This window comes from Herpailurus yagouaroundi, unplaced genomic scaffold, assembly GCF_014898765.1.
Source record: "Herpailurus yagouaroundi ecotype Mexico unplaced genomic scaffold, PumYag 192, whole genome shotgun sequence".
Classification (NCBI taxonomy): Eukaryota; Metazoa; Chordata; class Mammalia; order Carnivora; family Felidae; genus Herpailurus; species Herpailurus yagouaroundi.
The window spans coordinates 21932806-21955289 of NW_024412423.1; the positions used below are offsets into that span (position 1 = coordinate 21932806).

Consider the following 22484-nt stretch of genomic DNA (forward strand, 5'->3'; position numbering starts at 1 on the left):
TTTCCTTTCCTTTCCTTTCCTTTCCTTTCCTTTCCTTTCCTTTCCTTCTTTTTCTCTTTCCTCACTCTATTTCTTCTGTTTGAGGCATTTAAGAAAATATCTCTTTAAACACTAGCTAAAGGAAGAGACTTCAAAGACCTACATGTGACAAAGAATACAGTGTTTTTTTAAGATTTTATTTTTAAGTAATCTCTTCACCCAACATGGGGCTTGAACACACAACCCTGAGATCAAGAGTTGCATGCCCTATCAATTGAGCCAGCCAGGCACCCCACAGAGAATACAGTTTTACAAAAACTTTTTAGAAAGGCCACTAAACAAATGACTGCTATCCACAGAAAGTAACAAATTCCGAGGAGAGGGAAGAATCTGATTTTTAGAGCTACTCCACTGTAATATTTAAAATGTACAGTTTCAGGGGCGAGTGGCTCACTTGGTTAAGCGTCCAACTTTGGCCAGGTCATAATCTCTTCGTTCGTGAGTTTGAGCCCCACGTGGGACTCTGTGCTGACAGCTGGGAGTCTGGAGCCTGCTTCAGATTCTGTGTCTCCCTCTCTCGCTGCCCCTCCCCCTCTCATGCTCTGCCTCTCTCTCTCCCTCTCAAAAAATGAATAAACATTAAAAAAATTTTTTTAAAGTCTAGTTTCAAAAAAAATTAAGCATGCCAATAAACAAGCAGGTATGGCTTTATTTATTTACTTATTTTTAAATAATTTATTGTCGAGTTAATTAACATACAGTATATACATTGTAGTCTTGGCTTTGGGAGTAGATTCCTGTGATTCATCATTTATATACAACATCTAGTGCTCATCCCAACAAGTGCCCTCCTCAGTGCCCATCACCCATTTTCCCTGCCCCCACCCCCACCCCCATCAACCCTCAGTTTGTTTTCTGTATTTAAGAGTGTCTCATGGTTTGCCTCCCTGTCTGTAACTTATTTTTCTTTCCCTTCCCCTATGGTCTTCTGTTAAGTTTCTCAAATTCCACATATGAGTGAAAACATATGATATTTTTTCTGACTGATTTACTTCACTTGGTATAATACCCTCCAGTTGCATCCATGTTAAGCAGGTATGACTTTTACACAGGAGAAATGAATAGAAACTGTCCCTGAGAAAGCACAGACACTGGAATTACTAGACAAAAAGTTGAATAAGTTCACTGTGTAAAATATGCCCAGGAAGCTAAAAGAAACCATGGGAAAAGAGCTAAATGTAACCAGGGGAACAATGTTTCAAGAAAGAGAGAATATTAATAAAGAGATAGAAATTATAAGAAGGAACCAAACAAATTCTGGAGTTGAAAAGTACATTAATTGAAAAATTCACTGGAGGGTGCCAGAGCAGATTTGAACAGGCAGAAGAAAAATCACTGAATTTGAAGACAAATCTATTTAACTTAGTCTGAGGAGCAGAAAGAATAAAGAATGAAGATAAATGAACAGAGTCTAATAGACCTGTGGGACACAGACATATCAACATACATAAATTAAGAGTTCCAGAAGAAGAAAGAGAAAGAGAATATTTGAAAAAATAATAGCTAAAAACTTCCCACATTTGATAAAGGATATATACATCCAACAATCTATAAACTCCAAGGACAAACACAAAGAGTTCCACACTGAGACACATAATTGAGTCTCAAAAGCCAAGCACAAAAAGAATCTTGAAAGCACCAAGAGAGAAGCAACTTTTCACATACAAGGAATTCTCAATAATATTAGCACCTGATTTCTCCCCAGAAACTGTGGAGGACAGAAGGAAGTGCTAAGACAGATTTAAAGTACTGAGAGAAAAATACTGTTGACCCAGAATTCAATATGCAGCAAACCTGTCTTTCAAAAAATGAGGGAGAAATTAAGACATTTCTAGATACACAAAAGCTTGTGGAATTTCTTCTACAAGAAATGCTAAAGTTCGCCCTGGGGTGCCTGGGTGACTGAGTCAGTTGAGCATGTGATTTCAGCTAGGGTCATGATCTCATGGTTCATGAGTTTGAGCCCTACATTGGGCTCACTGTTGTCAGCGCAGAGCCTGCTTCAGATCTTCTGTCCCCTCTGCCCCTCTCCCACTCACACTCTTTCTCTCAAAAATAAACATTTAAAAAAAGGTATTAAAAAAGAAGTGCTAAAGATAGTTCTTTAGGTGGAAATGAAACTAGACAGTAACTTGAATCCACTGATAGAAGTAACTACATAGGTAAATATAAAGGCCAATATTATTGTTATTTTTGGCTTGTAACTAAATATATGTATGTGTGTGGGTGTATGCTTTGAAATACAAATGCATAAAACAGTTATAGTTAATGGGTGCACAATGTATAAAAATGTATTTTGTGGGGTGCCTGGGTGGCTCAGTCATTTAAGCATCCAACTTCAGCTCATGGTCATGATCTCATGGCTCGTGAGTTCGAGCCCTGCATCGGGTTCTGTGATGACAGCCAGAGCCTGGAGCCTGCTTCAGATTCGGTGTCTCCCTCCCTCCCTCTCTGCTCCTCCCCCACTCACACTCTGTCTCTCTCTCTCAAAAATAATAAACATTTAAAAAAATTAAAAATGTGTCTTGTGACAACAAAAACATGGGGGAGGTATGGGGCTGTAAGGAAACAGAATTGTTATGTACTATTGAAGCTAAGGTTGTATTAACTAAAAATAGATTGTTACAAGTTTAAGAGCTTAATTTAATCATGAGAGTGACCACCAGAAAATAACTTAATAAATGTACACAAGAAGAAATAAGAGAGGAATCAAAATGGTACACTATAAAAAAAAAATCAAGCACAAAAGAAAGCAGTACTGGAGGAATTAAGGAACAAAATGACATATAGAAAACAAATAGAATGGCCGAGGTATTTCTTCTTTGTTAGTAATTACTTTAAATGCAGAGGAGTTGAGCTTTCCAATTAGGACAGAATGGGTTTTTGAAATCCAAATATATGCTATCTCCAAAAGATTAACTTGAGATTCAAAGATACAAATAGGTTGAAAGTAGGGGCATCTGAGTGGCTCAGTTGGTTAAGCACCTGACTTCTTGTGGCTCATGAGGTTGAGCCCCACATTGGACTCTGTGCTGACAGCTCAGAGCCTGGAGCCTGCTTCAGATTCTGTGTCTCCCTCTCTCTCTCTGCCCCCTCCCCTGCTCATGCTTTATCTCTCTGAAAAATAAATGTTAAAAAAAAAAAAAGACAACCCAAATAAGTTGAAAGTAGAAGAATGAAGAAAGATAATCCATGCAGGTATAAATGAAAAGAGATCTGAGTCGGCTGTACTGATATCAGATAAAATAGACATTAAGGCAAAGCTGTTACAAGAAACAACATATTTGACAAAAGGGTCAATTCATCAAGAAAATACAATAATTTTGCTTAACTGCATACAGAACATTCTCCAGGATAGACCATATGTTAGACCACAAAACAAGCTGCAATAAATTTAACAATACTGAAATTGTACAAATTATCTTTTCTGACAACAATGCAATGAAACTGGAAATCAATAACAGCAAGAAAACTGGAAAAAATTCAAACATATGGAACACTCTTAAATGACCAGTAGGTCAAAGAAGAAATCACAAGGGAGATTAGAAAGTACTTTAAGGTGAATGAAAATGAACACACAACATAACACATAAGAAATATAATCAATAATATTGTAATAACTTTGTGTGGTGACATATAGTAACTACACTTACCATGGTGAGCATTTCACAATGTATATACATGTCAAATCACTCTTGTACACCTGGAACTAATATTGTATGTCAATTATACTTCAAATTTAAAAAGCATGATAAAACTTACAGGATGCAGCAAAAGCCGTGCTCAGAGGGAAATACATTCCTGTAGATGCCTGCATTAGGAAAGAAAAAAGATCTTGTATTAATAATCTAGCTTTAGACGTTAAGGAACTAGAAAAAGAGCAAACCAAACTTAAAGGTAGCAGAAGGAAGGAAATTAAAAAGATTAGAACGAGATAAAATCGAGAATAAAGAAAATCAACAAAACCAAAATTTCATTTTTTGAAAAGATCGACAAAATTGTTGACTTTAGCTAGATTGACTAAGGAAAATAAGACTCTAATTACTAATAATAGAAATGAAAGTTGGGACATTACTACTGACCTCATAGAGATAAAACGGGTTATAGGAGAATACTAAAAACAATTGTACACCAACAAATTAGACAACCTAGATGAAACTAACAAATTCCTAGAAACATACGACAAAACTCAAAAGAAATAGGAAACTATTTTTTTAGTTTTATATATAAAGAGGTTAAATCACTAATCAAAATCTCCCAACAAAGAAGTGCCCAGGGCCAGATGACTTCACTAGTTAATTTTCTGCTGCATTTAAAGAAGAATGGGGGCATCTAGGTGGCTCAGTCGATTGAGTGTCCAACTCTTGATTTTGGCTTGGGTCATGATCTCAGAATCATGGGATTGAGGCCCATGTTAGGGAGCCTGCTTGGGATTCTCTCTTCCACTGCCCCTCTCCTGCTCGCTCGCTCTCTCTCTCTCTCTCAAAATAAATAAATAAAAATAAGGGGAAATGAACACCAGTCCTTCTCAAACTCTTCCAAAAATTAGAAGAGGATGGAACACTTTTGAATTCATTACATCAGGCCAGGATTACCTTGATACCAAAGTATCACAAGAAAAGAGGACTACAGACAAATATTCCTTATGAATGCAGATACAAAAATCCTCATGGAGATACTAACAAACTGAATTGCACATCATACTTAAAATTTTTTTATGTTTTTATTTTATTTTTGAGAGAGAACAGTAGCAGGGAAGGGGCAGAGAGAGAGAGAGGGAGACACAGAAGCTGAAGCAGATTCCAGGCTCCAAACTGTTTGCCCAGAGCCCTATGCGGGGCTTCATCTCATGGATGGTGAGATCATGGCCTCAGCCAAAGTTGGGTGCCCAACTGACTGAGCCACTCAGGTGCCCCTAAGCAGCATACTGAAAAGGGTTATACACTATGATTCATTCCTAGATTTATCCTAGGAATCCCTTCAACATATGAAAGTCAATCAATGTCATACACCAGTAGAATGAAGGAAAAAATTCATGTTTGCATCAGTTCTTGCTGAAAAATCATTTGCAAAATCCAATACCCTTTCATGATAAAACACACACACACACACACACACACACACACACACACACAACTTAACAAACTAGAAATAGAAGGGAAATTCCTCAACTTGATAATGGGTATTTATGAAAAAATCCACAGTTAACATCATAGTCGGTGGTGAAAGACTGGAAATCTTTCTAATCTAAGATCAGGATCAGGAGCCTGCTTTCACCATTAAAAAAATTATGCTGGAAGTTCTAGCCAGAGGAATTAAGCAAGAAAAAGAAAAAAAAAGTTACTTGGAAAGGAAAAATTGAGATCATCTTTTTTTGCATGTGACTTGATCTTATATATAGAGAATCCTAAAGAATACACACACACACACAACTATTAGGACTATTAAATTCAGCACAGTTGCAGGGCACAAGATAACGAACATTAGATGTATTTTTTATACTAACAGTGAACAATCTGTAAAGGAAATTAAGAAAATTCCATTTACAAAAGCATCCAAGGGGCGAAGGGGCACCTTGGGTGGCTCAGTCCGTTGAGCATCTGACTCTTGATTTCAGCTTAGGTTATGATCCCATGGTCATGGGATTGAGCCCTGCATTGGGCTCCATGCTGAGTGTGGAGTCTGCTTAGGATTCTTTCTCTCTCTCTCCCTCCCCTGCTTACATCTTCTTTCTCTCTCTAAAATAATAATTTAAAAACATCCAAAATAATAAAATACCTAGGATTAGATTTCACCAAGGAGATGAGAGATGTGTGTCCTGAAAATTATAGAACATTGTTGAAAGAAATAAGACCTACATAAATGGAAAGACATCCCATATTCATAGATTAGAAGACTTGTTAAGACTTGTTACAAAGACTTTCCAGAATGATCTACAAATTCAATGCAATCCCTATCAAAATTTTAATTGCCTTAAAAAAAAAAGTAGATTCTCAAATTCATATGGATGTGCAAAGTGCCCTGAGTAGGCAAAACAGTATTGGAAATGAAGAACAGAGTTGAAGGACTTACACTTTTGACTTTAAAACTTACTACAGAGATATCGTAGTCAAAACAGTGTGATACAGGCATAAGGATACATGTAGACCTATGGAATACAATTGAGATCCTAGAGATAAAACCGAATAATGTGGCTAATTGATTTTCAACAAGAGTACCAAGACCATTCATTTAGGGCAAAAATAATTTCTTCATCAAATGATTCTGGGACAACTTTATATCCACATGCAATGAGTAAAGTTGGACCCCTACCTCACACCACATTCAAAAATTAACTCAACATGGATCAACTGCATAAATCTAACAGCTAGAATTCTTAGAAGAAAACACAGGGGAAATGGTCATGACCTTGAATTTGGCAGTGGATTCTTAGGTATGACACCAAAAACATGGGCAATAAAAGAGAAAAGTAGATAAATTAGACTTCACCAAAATTAAAAACATTTGTGAGTCTAAGGGCACTATCAAGAAAGTGAAAAAGTGAAAAGACAGCCCACAGAAAGGGAAAAATAATTGCACATCATATAGCTGTTAAAAGATTAACTTGTAGACTATATAAAGAACTCCCACAACTCAACAGCAATAACAACAAAATAACCCAATTTAAAAATGCACAAAGGGGGGCACCTGGGTGACTCAGTCAGTTGAGCATCTGACTTGAGCACAGGTCATGGTCTCACGGTTGGTGGGTTTGAGCCCTGCTTTGGGCTCTGTGCTGACTGCTCAGAGCCTGGAGCCTGCTTTGGATTCTGTGTCTTCCTCTCTCGCTCTCTGCCCCTCCCCTGCTCATGCTCTGTCTCTCTCTCTTAAAAATGAATAAACATTAAAAAAATGCACAAAGGACTTGAATAGACATTTCTCCAAAGAAGATATGCAAATGACCAATAAGCACATTAAAAGATGTTCGAAGACAGTAGTCATTAGAATGGAAAATGCAAATCAAAACAACTTCACGCCCACTGGATAGCTGTTATAAAAACAAAAACTCCAAAATGGGAAATAACAAGTGTTGGTGATGTGGATGTGAAGAAGTTAGAACACTTGTGCATTGCTGGTGGGAATGTAAAATCATGTAGCCACTTTAGAAAACAGTTTCTTAAAAAGTTAAACATAGAATTGCCATATGATCCAGCAATACCACCAGGTGTGTGCTCAAAATAATTGAAAACAGGGACTCAAGCAGATACTTGTACGCCAGTGCTCATAGCAGCATTGTTCACAGTAGCCAAAAGGTGGAATCAAGTCATGTGTCCATTGGCCAATGAATGGATAAAGAAAGTGTGATGTATATGTAAAATGGAATATTATGCAGCCTTAAAAAGGAATGAAATTGTGATACGTGCTGCAATATGGATAAACCTTGAACACATTATGCTAAGTGAAATAAACCATATATAAAAGAGCAAATTATTATATGGTTTGTACCTAGAATAAGCAAATACATACAGACAGAAAGTAGAATGGAGTTTTCTAGGGCATAGGGGAGAGGGGATGTAAAGTTACTGCTTAATGGTTACAGAGCTTCTGCTTGGGAGAATGAGATAATTCTGGAAATGGTAGTGTTGCTGGTTGCACAATACTGTGAATGTACTTAATTCCAATGAATTGATTGTACACCTAAAATTGGTTAAATATAATTTTCATGTTTTATACATATTTTACTATAATCAAAAACAAAGGTTATAAATACAACTCACACCCCCACTGAATTTTATACTGTAAAATAATGAATTTTATGGTACATGAAATATTTCTCCATTTAATTTTTTAATTTAAAAAAAATTTTTTTTAACGTTTATTTATTTTTGAGACAGAGAGAGACTGAGCACGAATGGGGGAGGGGCAGAGAGAGAGGGAGACACAGAATCGGAAACAGGCTCCAGGCTCTGAGCCATCAGCACAGAGCCCAACGCGGGGCTCGAACTCACGGACCGTGAGATCGTGACCTGAGCTGAAGTCGGACGCTCAACCGACTGAGCCACCCAGGCGCCCCAATATTTCTCCATTTTAAAAATTAATGAGCTTACTTGTTGGAAAAAAGCAACAAAATAAAATCAAAAAGAAGGAAAAAGGAGAAGAAAAAGGAAGGAAAGTAGAAAAAAAATAGTAAAGAGCAAAAATTAAGGGAATGGAAAACGAAGATTCAATAGAAGGTATCAACAAAGCCAAAAGTTAGATCTCAGAAAACAATTACAAAATAACTTTATTCAGGAGACAATCAAGATAAATAGAAGCCCTGAATTATGTTAGAGTTTTAAAAGGAAAATTATAGGTGACATAGATATCAGAAATCTAATAATTTTGTGCCAAAAATTAAAAACCTAGCTGAAATTATTTTCTAGAAAAAAATTATAAAACTGACTTTCAGTAAAAAACGAAAAACATGAAATAGTCTTTAGATGTCCTTATATGTCTTTAACTGGCTATAAAGCATTGAATTCATAGTTAAAACTTTCTGTCCCCAAAACCTACAAACTCACCCGGACTAGATGGTTTTATATTCATGGAGGAGACAATTCCAAACATAGAAAATGCTTGTTTTGATTAGATAAATGAGTACATCTGCCCTGCCCACAGACAATTCATTTTGTGAATTTCATTTCTGCAGGATACTTAGTGCCCAAACTAGACAAGGACAGTATGAGAAAGACAAATAACATACGATTACATGAACATGGACACAAAAATCCCAGACAGAACATTGAGAAACTGAATCAAAATGTATGAAAAAGATAATATATCATTGCCAAGTTGGTTTTGTTCAGGAAGGCAAGTATTAGAAGAATCTACACATTTTATTAACCAGCTTAAAATATTAAAGGAGAAAAAAAAAACACCATGAGATCATTTTGAGAGATGCAGAAAACAAATTTGGTAATGAATATCCTTTAGGATAAAAATTTAGCAAACTAGGGATAGAAAGGAATTATTAAATTTTTTTTTTACATTTATTTATTTTTGAGAGAGAGAGAGACAGAGTGTGAGTGGGGTGGTGGGGTGGTGGTGGTGCAGAGACAGAGGGAGACACAGAATCCAAAGCAGGCTCCAGACTCTGAGCTGTTAGCACAGAGCCTGGTGTGGGGCTTGAACCCACAAACCATGAAATCATGACCTGAGTCAAAGTCAGACACTCAACTGACTGAGCCACCCAGGTGTCCTGTGAAAGGACTTATTTTTAAACCGATTATGTAAAACTTACATCAAAATGCACACTCAGTGATGAAACTTTAGCAGTATTCTCTTTCAAGGTGTTAAAAATGTGTCATTTCTGCATAGAAACCCCAAAAGAATCTGAAAAAAATTGTTTTGTGAAAAAATTGTTGGTAAAGTTAATACTACTTAATAAAGTTAATAATTTTGTTTGTTTATTTGAGAGATAGAGTGCATGTGCCCACTTGAGCAGGCAAGGTGCAGAGTCAGAGAATCTTAAGCAGGGTCCAGGCTCAGCACAGACCCTGATGTGGGGCTTGATCCCACGACCCTGGGATCACGACCTAAGCCAAAATCAAGAGTCAGGACACTCAACTGACTAAGCCACCCAGGTGCCCCAAAGTTAATTATAAAGTCTAACAAGTTTGTTGGATATATGACCAATAATTACAATCAATTACATTGAATGTATCAGCTATAAAATAGCACTTCTAATAAGAATATGTGAAAAATACTAGAGGCAAATCTAATAAAAGACTTTTGTGATCTTTAAGGAGAAAACAATTTAAATATATAAAGGTAGTTAAAGAAGACAAAGGGGGGCGCCTGGGTGGCTCAGTTGGTTGAGCATCTGATTTCAGCTCAGGTCATGATCTCACAGTTCATGAGTTCGGGCCACATCGGGCTCTGTGCTGACAGCTCAGAGCCTGGAGCCTGCTTTGGATTCTGTGTCTCCCTCTCTCTCTGCCCCTCCCCCACTCATGTTCTGTCTCTCTGCCTCTCAAAAATAAAGAAAACTAATAAAAAAACATTAAAAAAAAAGACAAAGAAATGGAAGGATCTATTAGACCATGGATAGAAAGGCTCAGTTTCTTAGAGATGCATTCTCCCCAGAGAAATCCAGAAGGCAGGGTTTTTTTATGGGTTGCCAAAAGCTGATGCTAAAATTTAAAGAAAAGAATGCAAGACAAAAAGCAAATGAACAAGATGGTTTTGACAGTTAAAAGGAGAGAGAAGTCCTGACTTACCAGGTAACAGGACTTTCTGGAGAGCTTTAGTAATGAAGGCAGGGTAATGAAGCAGGAACAGAGACCAGCACAGCAGGGTAGAGCACTTGGAACCAGACCCTGGCCCGTGTGAAGACGTGGTGCCTATGGCACCAGGGAAGATTCTGCAGGAAACAGTCCTAGGACCATTGGTTGTACATGTGGAGAAAGCATATAACTGGATCTCTACCTCACAGCACACACAACTGGCTTAAAGACCCAACACAAGGGGTGCCTGGGTGGCTCAGTTGGTTAAGTGTCCGACTTTGGCTCAGGTCACCATCTCAGCTCAGACCCTGGAGCCTGCTTCAGATTCTACTTCTCCCTCTCACTCTGCCCCTCCCCCACTCATGCTTTGTGTCTCTCTCAAAAATGAATAAATGTCAAAAAAATTTTTTTAATAATAAAAAGAGACCCAGGAAAAGTGATACTTTAAAATGTTTAGAAGAGAGTATACTTACAGGGTCTCAGGAGGGAAAGTTTTCACAAAATGCAAAATATATAAATCATGAAAAAACAGCTTTGATTAATTTGATTCCATTAAGATTTTAAACTTGTGTTCATCAAAGGATCATTGAAAAGGTGAAAACGTACATCAGCGTAGAAGATATTTGTGACACATAGTACAGATTCAGAATATGTGAAAAATTGTCTTGCAAGCCAGTTAGAAAAAGAACAATCCAGCAGAGAATTTGGTGCAAGAAATAGGCAGCTTACAATTTAAACATATAAAAAGATGTCCGACTTCACTAATGATTAGAGAAATGACAAGCCGAATAAAAAAATCAGATACCATTGCTTATTCATCAGACTGACAGAAATGAAGAAGTTCAACAGTACGAAGTGTTGGTGAACACTGAAGCGATAGGAACATTGCTGATATTAAGGTATATGGGTACACTAGCTTCAGAAAACACTTCTCTATTCAGTGAAGTGGAAGATGCTGACGGCCGGCACTAATTCTACTCGTAGATATATGACTGGGAGAAGCTGTACACATGGGTATGATAAAACGTACAGGTATTACTCTACCTTTTTGTACCAGTATGCTGTTTGCAATAGTAAAAATTACCACCAAGCCAAATATCACCCAGTGGGTTATTGGATAAATAAATTACAGTATTTTCCTAAGTGGCATTGCTACATAGTAGTAAAACTGTAAACTAGGTTTATGAACGCAACAGAGACGAATCTCGTAGATTTTAAATGAAAAAAAGAAAAGAAAAGAAAAACAAATTGCCAAAGAATACTTCAGTGGCTATGCTATTTGTGTAATATATGAAAAAATGCAGAAGGATGCCATGTACTTTTAGGGATATATATGTGGTAAGAGTATAAAATACAGGAGTTCCGGATTTATAGTCGGATTACCTTCGTGGGAGGGAAGTGGACTTGGTCATTGAGGGCTGGACAGGAGACTGCCTGCATGGTAATAATGTTTTATTTCTTAAGCTGGGTGGTAATACATGGTTGTTCATTCTGTTATTTTTTTTACATCATCTTGTGTATCTTAAATATTACATAGTAGTTAAGAAATAAAAATGTATGTCAATGGTTGCCAAGTAGGGGCCACAAACATAAGTATACAGGACAAATAAAACACCAGCTGCCTTATTGTTACCCAAATGGATAGTTGTGGCTTGAATTACCCTTTCCAGTGGCAGCATCTGACATATATTTAAAAGGTGATAAATCTCAAAAACCTTCCTTTTTTTTTTAACGTTTATTTAATTTTGAGAGAGAGAGAAGAGTGAGAAAGAGGCAGAGAGAGAGACACACACAGAATCTGAAGCAGGCTCCAGGCTCTGAGCTGTCAGCACAGAGCCCGGCGTGGGGTTGGAACCCACGAACTGTGAGATCATGACCTGAGCCAAAGTCAGATGCTCAACCGACTGAGCCATCCAGGTGCCCCTCAAAAACCTTTCTATTTCCCTCCAGAAACTCTCTCTAGTCCACTTCAATTCACCCCAAACTCATCTCAGGAAAGGCATCTCCGCTGACCCAGTTGCTCTGTCTGCAACACTGGAGTCTTCTCTGCCTTCTGCCTTCCTGTGCACCCCGGGCTCCAGCAGTGAGTCCTGAGATGGCAGCGTACATAATACTTCCTCCTTGTGCCTCTTCTCTTCGACGCCACACCATCCCCCGATCCAGTCCAGTCTAACCTCACCTCTTGCTGGCTGACTGTGGGAAGTAATTCCCCTGCTATCTGTCACCTCCTCCCGAAGTCGCCTTCCAGTCCTTATTCTTGCCAGCTCCCCACCGGTCTCTTTTCCACCTAGATCTCATAAAAATGTAAATCAGTTCATATCACTCCCTTGATCAAAATCTTCCAAGGTGGAGGTTAAAATCAAGGCCCTTACCAGGCCTACAAGGCCCTCCCTACATGGCCTGCCTCCCCTTTCTGTTCTAGCCATGCTGACTCTGCTGTTCTTTGAACAAACCCTTTCTCGGCGCAAGACCCCTGTACTTGACATCTGGGAACTTTGTCCCAGTTTTTATGATGGCTCCATTTCAAGGCCTCCAGTCACCACCACCTTTTCTAACACGGCTGCCATGACTCTCCCTTCCTGACCTGACCAGTCCCTCTGTCCCCTTTGGCTGTTTCCTTTTCTCCTATTTGTTCCTTTCTGATGTTATACTGTCTATGTATTTGAGCGTTCATTTCTGTCTCCCCTACCAGATCATAAACTTCATGGGGCCTGGACATTTTCTACCTTGTTCATTGTTGCATTTTCCCATGCCAAAAAAGTGCTTGCTTGGCTCATGGGAGATGCTTAGTCAACAAAGCTGCTTCAGTGAATCAATGCACCGATGATAAGGAAAAAGTTATTTGACTCAAGTTTTTTTTTTTTTTTTTTTTTTTTCCTGGTAAAATCAAAGCCACTGGCGTTATAGATGCATGAGAAGACTTTGAATAAGATTATTTCATAAAGTATATAAGTGAGGAAAAAAGCTTAGTGTTCTTCAGAAATAGTTCACTTAACTGATTTTGGGATGTGTGATTAATTGATACCTATTAGTAGATAATTGAGTATTTCATCTCTGTTCCTAAAAATTTGGATATTCAGGTTGGCTAGAAAACTTGGGATCTTCTCTTTGGGAAAGCTTATGTTCAGGTCACCTGACATGTCAAGTTGCTAATACCAGGGCCTAGATGGTCATTCTGTCTGCCAGTCCCTCATTCTTAAGCGCCCTGGGTCCAAACTAGCCCCAGGCTTAGGCAGGGAGGGAAGACTCAGAAAGAGGAGAATCAGGCACACTGTGTGTGCACTGTGCGCCTGGGCCTCTGCTTGGGTTTCTCTGTCACATGGATGACTTAGGAGTACCCTCCCTCCGACAACGCACACACTTGATTGAGTACCTCAGGCACGGAGAGGGTGGAACTCCGGGGCTCTGTGGCTCTGCCTGACTCTCCAACCCTGGCACCCCTGCAGGTCTCGGAGCTCATCTTTGTGTCCATCTATAGCTCTGAGTTCTGCATGAAGCTCTATGTGGACCCCATCAACTACTGGAAGGATGGCTACAACCTGCTGGATATAATCATTATCATCATTATCTTCATTCCTTACGGTCTCCGCAAATTCAAGGGCAAGCACTACCCCTACCTCAACATTGCTGACGGCATTCAGTCCCTGCGCATCCTCAAGCTTATCACCTATAGCCGTGGCATCCGGGTGAGTGACCTGGGGGGCACCTCGGCCTGGGAGTGTAGACAGCAGGGCCTATCGGCCCACCAGCCCCAGACAAAATAATAATTCTACTATTATCCAGTTACTGAATCCTACCGTGTGGCAGGTAGATCTTTACCAATATTATCTCATTTAATCTTAGAACAATTGAGGAAAAGTATTATTAGTTCCATTTTGCAGATGAAGAAATTGAGGCCAAGAGTCACTCTGCAGTTAGATGTCACAGATGAGATTTGAAAGGTGTGTCTGACTCCAGTGGCCACCTGAACTTACCTCTCTCCCATGCTACAAAGGGACTGACGACTTTTTTTTTTCAGTTTTTTTTTTTTAATGTTTATTTTTGAGAGACAGAGACAGAGAACGACTGGGAGAGGGGCAGAGAGAGGTGGAGGCACAGAATCAGAAGCAGGCTCCAGGCTCTGAACTGTCAGCACAGAGCCCAACACGGGGCTTGAACTCAGGAACTGTGAGATCATGACCTGATCCCCCAGGACTGACTTCTTATGGCACAGACCCTTTGAACTACATTCCCAGGAGTCCCCAGCTTTTTGGTGGCTCTGGACACTCACTGCTTTCCCCATACAATGAAAAATCTGCTGCCTCTTTTTTTTTTTTAACGTTTATTTATTTTTGAGACAGAGAGAGAGAGAGAGAGAGAGAGAGAGAGAGAGAGAGAGCACGAACGGGGGAGGGTCAGAGAGAGAGGGAGACACAGAATCGGAAACAGGCTCAGAGCTGTCAGCACAGAGCCCGAGGTGGGGCTCGAACTCACAGACCGAGAGATCATGACCTGAGCCGAAGTCAGACGCTCAACCAACTGAGCCACCCAGGTGCCCCAAATCTGCTGCCTCTTGAAGAGAATAATCTTACAACTTTGTTCTGGAAGCTCTAGGTGCACCATGTGCAGCTCTTTGGCTCAGAAGGCTCCAGAAAGCCGAACCAAACTGCCCTTAAGTTCGCCCTGGCTCTGTGCCCCGTATCCATGCTTCTCCAGGAGGGGGCTGCTTTGGACCCATTTGACCAGCTAGGGTGTGTGTTGGCCTATTCTGCTGAGACATTGCCCCCAGCCCCCAGCCTGCGTGTCTGTCTAGGACCTGGGTTCTACACTCAGCAGCCCCAGGCCTGGGGGAGAAAATGAGGAGAATGTTGAAAAGATAGCCCTGCCACAGATCCCCCCCCCCCATTCATTCCATGTTCTCATGCAGACATGTGCCTGTGTGCCCCTCCCAGACAGCGTAGGCCAGTCCTCCTCTCCTTCCCTTCATGGGAGGCTCCTGGAAAGAGGTATCTGTACTTCTAGTCCCCACTGCCTTACCTGTCATTTGTGGTCTGGCTTCTTCCCTCCAAAGGAACTAGCCTCTCTGAGGTTGCCAACAACTTCCTTGTCACCAAGTCTACTGACCAGTTCCACTGGCCTCCCTGTCACTGCCTTCTCTTGGTTTTCCTCCAGCCTCTTTTTTTTTTTTTATATATGAAATTTATTGTCAAATTGGTTTCCATACAACACCCAGTGCTCATCCCAAAAGGTGCCCTCCTCAATACCCATCACCCACCCTCTCCTCCCTCCCACCCCCCATCAACCCTCAGTTTGCTCTCAGTTCTCAACAGTCTCTTATGCTTTGGCTCTCTCCCACTCTAACCTCTTTTTTTTTTTTTTCCTTCCCCTCCCCCATGGGTTCCTGTTAAGTTTCTCAGGATCCACATAAGAGTGAAACCATATGGTATCTGTCTTTCTCTGCATGGCTTATTTCACTTAGCATCACACTCTCCAGTTCCATCCACGTTGCTACAAAAGGCCATATTTCATTTTTTCTCATTGCCACGTAGTATTCCATAGTGTATATAAACCACAATTTCTTTATCCACTCATCAGTTGATGGACATTTAGGCTCTTTCCATAATTTGGCTATTGTTGAGAGTGCTGCTATGAACATTGGGGTACAAGTGCCCCTATGCATCAGTACTCCTGTGTCCCTTGGATAAATTCCTAGCAGTGCTATTGCTGGGTCATAGGGTAGGTCTATTTTTAATTTTCTGAGGAACCTCCACACTGCTTTCCAGAGCGGCTGCACCAATTTGCATTCCCACCAACAGTGCAAGAGGGTTCCCGTTTCTCCACATCCTCTCCAGCATCTATAGTCTACTGACTTGTTCATTTTGGCCACTCTGACTGGCGTGAGGTGATACCTGAGTGTGGTTTTGATTTGTATTTCCCTGATAAGGAGCGACGCTGAACATCTTTTCATGTGCCTGTTGGCCATCCGGATGTCTTCTTTAGAGAAGTGTCTATTCATGTTTTCCGCCCATTTCTTCACTGGGTTATTTGCTTTTCGGGTGTGGAGTTTGGTGAGCTCTTTATAGATTTTGGATACTAGCCCTTTGTCCGATATGTCATTTGCAAATATCTTTTCCCATTCCGTTGGTTGCCTTTTAGTTTTGTTGGTTGTTTCCTTTGCTGTGCAGAAGCTTTTTATCTTCATAAGGTCCCAGTAATTCACTTTTGCTTTTAATTCCCTTGCCTTTGGGGATGTGTCGAGTAAGAGATTGCTACGGCTGAGGTCAGAGAGGTCTTTTCCTGCTTTCTCCTCTAGGGTTTTGATGGTTTCCTGTCTCACATTCAGGTCCTTTATCCATTTTGAGTTTATTTTTGTGAATGGTGTGAGAAAGTGGTCTAGTTTCAACCTTCTGCATGTTGCTGTCCAGTTCTCCCAGCACCATTTGTTAAAGAGACTGTCTTTTTTCCATTGGATGTTCTTTCCTGCTTTGTCAAAGATGAGTTGGCCATACGTTTGTGGGTCTAGTTCTGGGGTTTCTATTCTATTCCATTGGTCTATGTGTCTGTTTTTGTGCCAATACCATGCTGTCTTGATGATGACAGCTTTTTAGTAGAGGCTAAAGTCTGGGATTGTGATGCCTCCTGCTTTGGTCTTCTTCTTCAAAATTACTTTGGCTATTCGGGGCCTTTTGTGGTTCCATATGAATTTTAGGATTGCTTGTTCTAGTTTCGAGAAGAATGCTGGTGCAATTTTGATTGGGATTGCATTGAATGTGTAGATAGCTTTGGGTAGTATTGACATTTTGACAATATTTATTCTTCCAATCCATGAGCAGGGAATGTCTTTCCATTTCTTTAAATCTTCTTCAATTACCTTCATAAGCTTTCTATAGTTTTCAGCATACAGATCCTTTACATCTTTGGTGAGATTTATTCCTAGGTATTTTATGCTTCTTGGTGCAATTGTCAATGGGATCAGTTTCTTTGTTTGTCTTTCTGTTGCTTCATTGTTAGTGTATAAGAATGCAACTGATTTCTGTACATTGATTTTGTATCCTGCAACTTTGCTGAATTCATGGATCAGTTCTAGCAGACTTTTGGTGGAGTCTATCGGATTTTCCATGTATAATATCATGTAATCTGCAAAAAGCAAAAGCTTGACTTCATCTTTGCCAATTTTGATGCCTTTGATTTCCTTTTGTTGTCTGATTGCTGATGCTAGAACTTCCAGCACTATGTTAAACAACAGCACTGAGAGTGGGCATCCCTGTCGTGTTCCTGATCTCAGGGAAAAAGCTCTCAGTTTTTCCCCGTTGAGGATGATGTTAGCTGTGGGCTTTTCATAAATGGCTTTTATGATCTTTAAGTATGTTCCTTCTATCCTGACTTTCTCAAGGGTTTTTATTAAGAAAGGGTGCTGGATTTTGTCAAAGGCCTTTTCTGCATCGATTGACAGGATCATATGGTTTTTCTCTTTTTTTTTGTTAATGTGATGTATCACGTTGATTGATTTGCGAATGTTGAACCAGCCCTGCATCCCAGGAATGAATCCCACTTGATCATGGTGAATAATTCTTTTTATATGCCGTTGAATTCGATTTGCTAGTATCTTATTGAGAATTTTGGCATCCATATTCATCAGGGATATTGGCCTGTAGTTCTCTTTTTTTACTGGGTCTCTGTCTGCTTTAGGAATCAAAGTAATACTGGCTTCATAGAATGAGTCTGGAAGTTTTCCTTCCCTTTCTATTTCTTGGAATAGCTTGAGAAGGATAGGTATTATCTCTGCTTTAAACGTCTGGTAGAACTCCCCTGGGAAGCCATCTGGTCCTGGACTCTTATTTGTTGGGAGATTTTTGATAACCGATTCAATTTCTTCACTGGTTATGGGTCTGTTCAAGCTTTCTATTTCCTCCTGATTGAGTTTTGGAAGAGTGTGGGTGTTCAGGAATTTGTCCATTTCTTCCAGGTTGTCCAATTTGTTGGCATATAATTTTTCATAGTATTCCCTGATAATTGTTTGTATCTCTGAGGGATTGGTTGTAATCATTCCATTTTCATTCATGATTTTATCTATTTGGGTCATCTCCCTTTTCTTTTTGAGAAGCCTGGCTAGAGGTTTGTCCATTTTGTTTATTTTTTCAAAAAACCAACTCTTGGTTTCGTTGATCTGCTCTACAGTTTTTTTAGATTCTATATTGTTTATTTCTGCTCTGATCTTTATTATTTCTCTTCTTCTGCTGGGTTTAGGCTGCCTTTGCTGTTCTGCTTCTATTTCCTTTAGGTGTGCTGTTAGATTTTGTATTTGGGATTTTTCTTGTTTCTTGAGATAGGCCTGGATTGCAATGTATTTTCCTCTCAGGACTGCCTTCGCTGCATCCCAAAGCGTTTGGATTGTTGTATTTTCATTTTCGTTTGTTTCCATATATTTTTTAATTTCTTCTCTAATTGCCTGGTTGACCCACTCATTCGTTAGTAGGGTGTTCTTTAACCTCCATGCTTTTGGAGGTTTTCCAGACTTTTTTCTGTGGTTGATTTCCAGCTTCATAGCATTGTGGTCTGAAAGTATGCATGGTATGATTTCAATTCTTGTAAACTTATGAAGGGCTGTTTTGTGACCCAGTATATGATCTATCTTGGAGAATGTTCCATGTGCACTCGAGAAGAAAGTATATTCTGTTGCTTTGGGATGCAGAGTTCTAAATATATCTGTCAAGTCCATCTGATCCAATGTCTCATTCAGGGCCCTTGTTTCTTTATTGACCGTGTGTCTAGATGATCTACCCATTTCTGTAAGTGGGGTGTTAAAGTCCTCTGCAATTACCACATTCTTATCAATAAGGTTGCTTATGTTTATGAGTAATTGTTTTATATATTTGGGCGCTCCGGTATTCGGCGCATAGACATTTATAATTGTTAGCTCTTCCTGATGGATAGACCCTGTCACTATTATATAATGTCCTTCTTCATCTCTTGTTACAGCCTTTAATTTAAAGTCTAGTTTGTCTGATATAAGTATGGCTACTCCAGCTTTCTTTTGGCTTCCAGTAGCATGATAAATAGTTCTCCATCCCCTCACTCTCAATCTAAAGGTGTCCTCAGGTCTAAAATGAGTCTCTTGTAGACAGCAAATAGATGGGTCTTGTTTTTTTATCCATTCTGATACCCTATGTCTTTTGGTTGGCGCATTTAATCCATTTACATTCATTGTTATTATAGAAAGATATGGGTTTAGAGTCATTGTGATGTCTGTATGTTTTATGCTTGTAGTGATGTCTCTGGTACTTTGTCTCACAGGGTCCCCCTTAGGATCTCTTGTAGGGCTGGTTTAGTGGTGACAAATTCCTTCAGTTTTTGTTTGTTTGGGAAGACCTTTATCTCTCCTTCTATTCTAAATGACAGACTTGCTGGATAAAGGATTCTCGGCTGCATATTTTTTCTGTCTAGCACCCTGAAAATCTCGTGCCAATTCTTTCTGGCCTGCCAAGTTTCAAAAGAGAGATCAGTCACGAGTCTTATAGGTCTCCCTTTATATGTGAGGGCACGTTTACCCCTTGCTGCTTTCAGAATTTTCTCTTTATCCTTGTATTTTGCCAGTTTCACTATGATATGTCGTGCAGAAGATCGATTCAAGTTACGTCTGAAGGGAGTTCTCTGTGCCTCTTGGATTTCAATGCCTTTTTCCTTCCCCAGTTCAGGGAAGTTCTCAGCTATTATTTCTTCAAGTACCCCTTCAGCACCTTTCCCTCTCTCTTCCTCCTCTGGGATACCAATGATGCGTATATTATTTCTTTTTAGTGTATCACTTAGTTCTCTAATTTTCCCCTCATACTCCTGGATTTTTTTATCTCTCTTTTTCTCAGCTTCCTCTTTTTCCATAACTTTATCTTCTAGTTCACCTATTCTCTCCTCTGCCTCTTCAATCTGAGCCGTGGTGGTTTCCATTTTGTTATGCATTTCTTTTAAAGCGTTTTTCAGCTCCTCGTGACTGTTCCTTAGTCCCTTGATCTCTGTAGCAAGAGATTCTCTGCTGTCAGCTATACTGTTTTCAAGCCCAGCGATTAATTTTATGACTATTATTCTAAATTCACTTTCTGTTATATTATTTAAATCCTTTTTGATCAGCTCATTAGCTGTTGTTATTTCCTGGAGATTCTTCTGAGGGGAATTCTTCCGCTTGGTCATTTTGGATAGTCCCTGGCGTGGTGAGGACCTGCAGGGCACTTCCCCTGTGCTGTGGTGTATAACTGGAGTTGGTGGGCGGAGCCGCAGTCAGACCTGATGTCTGCCCCCAGCCCACTGCTGTGTCCACAGTCAGACTGGTGTGTGTCTTCTCTTCCCCTCTCCTAGGGGCGGGATTCACTGTGGGGTGGGGTGGCCTGTCTGGGCTACTTGCACACTGCCAGGCTTGTGATGCTGGGGATCTGGCATCTTAGCTGGGGTGGGTAGGCAAGGTGCACAGGGGCAGGAGGGGCAGGCTTAGCTCGCTTCTCCTTAGGTGATCCACTTCAGGAGGGGCCCTGTGGCAGCAGGAGGGAGTCAGATCCGCTGCCGGAGGTTTGGCTCTGCAGAAGCGCAGAGTTGGGTGTTTGTGCGGAGCTAGCAAGTTCCCTGGCAGGAACTGGTTCTTTTTGGGATTTTGGCTGGGGGATGGGCGGGAGAGATGGCGCTGGCGAGCGCCTTTGTTCCCCACCAAACTGAGCTCTGTCATCCGGGGGCTCAGCAGCTCTCCTTCCCTTTGTCCTCCAGCCTTCCCGCTTTCTGAGCAGAGCTGTTAACTTATGACCTCCCAGCCGCTAAGTCGCGCTTGCTGTCGGAACACAGTCCGTCAGGCCCCTCCACTTTTGCCAGCCAGACTCCGGGGCTCTGCTTGGCCGGTGAGCCGCCCCTCCGCCCCGGCTCCCTCCCGCCAGTCCGTGGAGCGCGCACCGCCTCGCCGCCCTTCCTACCCTCTTCCGTGGGCCTCTCGTCTTCGCTTGGCTCTGGCGACTCCGTTCTGCTAATCCTCTGGCGGTTTTCTGGGTTATTTAGGCAGGTGTAGGTGGAATCTAAGTGATCAGCAGGACGCGCGGTGAGCCCAGTGTCCTCCTACGCCGCCATCTTCCCTCTCGCCCCCGCTCCAGCCTCTTGAGCATGACTTGAGTGCTCGGATGTGTGCTTTCTTCGCCCCGCCCACAGGTGCTGTTTTCTCGGGACTGTGTCCTGAGCGCTCTTCAGCTCCCACTCTGCATACCCTCTTTGGTGATCTTTTCCACATTTCAGGGATCTACACCCTCCCATTCCTCTCTCTGACCTTCAGACCCACGGCCTCCTGGACATCTCACGTGCTCCTCAGACTCAAACTTGTCTAAACTGGAAATCATCACTCTGCCCCACCCTCATCCCCAAAGCCTGGCTCCTCCTCCTGCATTGCGTCTTTTTGTGAAGGGCGTGCCCCACCCCCATTCAACTGCCAGGTCGTAAGTTTGAGTGTCAGCATTAATGCCTCTGTCTCAAAGTCCTCTTACATGGCCTCCTACGTAGTTAGTGACCTGTCCACATCTTTTCACTCCTACAGCCATCATCTTTTCTCCATCACCACCCATCTTCATCAGGACTCCTGCCCTGGCTTCCCACACTACCAAGAGAGGAGATGCCCCTGCAGCTGGGGAGAATCTTTAAAGGGTACATCAAATCACAGTGACCTTCCTTTGAAACTGGAGAGTGGCTCCCCTTGTTTGTAGGCTAGAGATAAAGCCTATAATGTGTCCTAGAAGCGGGAGAGGGGAGTGTCAGAGGTGCTGGGTATTGGAGTCCGTGTCATAGTAGTAAGGCAGGTGGACAGGAAAGAAGACTGGAGGTCCTTAGGAGGTGGATGCTGGTTGATGGGCACCCCAGAGTGATGGAACCATCAGAAAGACAGTTGGAAGTATAGTCTAGTTTGTGTAGGTGTTGGGTACCAAGGGAGCAAGGGCCTAATAATGGTGCCAAGGTCCCTGGGACTGAGGGAGTCGAGGGACAAAGAGGTCTGGGAGATGGTTGATATTCCATAGGGATCCTGAAGTCTCTGAGGATGACAGCAGGATGGTGTGGAGCCTGGAGGCAGAGATTCCAAGACATGAGGGTGAGTAGTTAGCTAGAAGGCTGGACTTTTCTAGAAGCAGGGGCTTTGCCCATGATGACACGGTCTCTCAGGGCAAGACGGGGGATGGTCTCCTGAATCAGGCTGGTGAGGAATAATCAGCC

General features: G+C 41.1%; 2 protein-coding genes across 2 annotated transcripts in view; both read left to right on the plus strand.

Moving 5' to 3' along the window:
* PCBD2 (pterin-4 alpha-carbinolamine dehydratase 2) overlaps nucleotides 1-13817 on the plus strand; it is an 80791-nt gene extending 66974 nt beyond the window's left edge. Inside the window, exon 5 of the mRNA XM_040444512.1 lies at nucleotides 13730-13817. The gene's annotated coding sequence lies outside the window, so the exon portion shown is untranslated. The remainder of the gene's footprint in view (nucleotides 1-13729) is intronic.
* CATSPER3 (cation channel sperm associated 3) overlaps nucleotides 1-22484 on the plus strand; it is a 40554-nt gene that overhangs the window by 11035 nt on the left and 7035 nt on the right. Inside the window, exon 3 of the mRNA XM_040444507.1 lies at nucleotides 13730-13969. Coding sequence (XP_040300441.1) covers nucleotides 13730-13969 — 240 coding nt within the window. The remainder of the gene's footprint in view (nucleotides 1-13729; nucleotides 13970-22484) is intronic.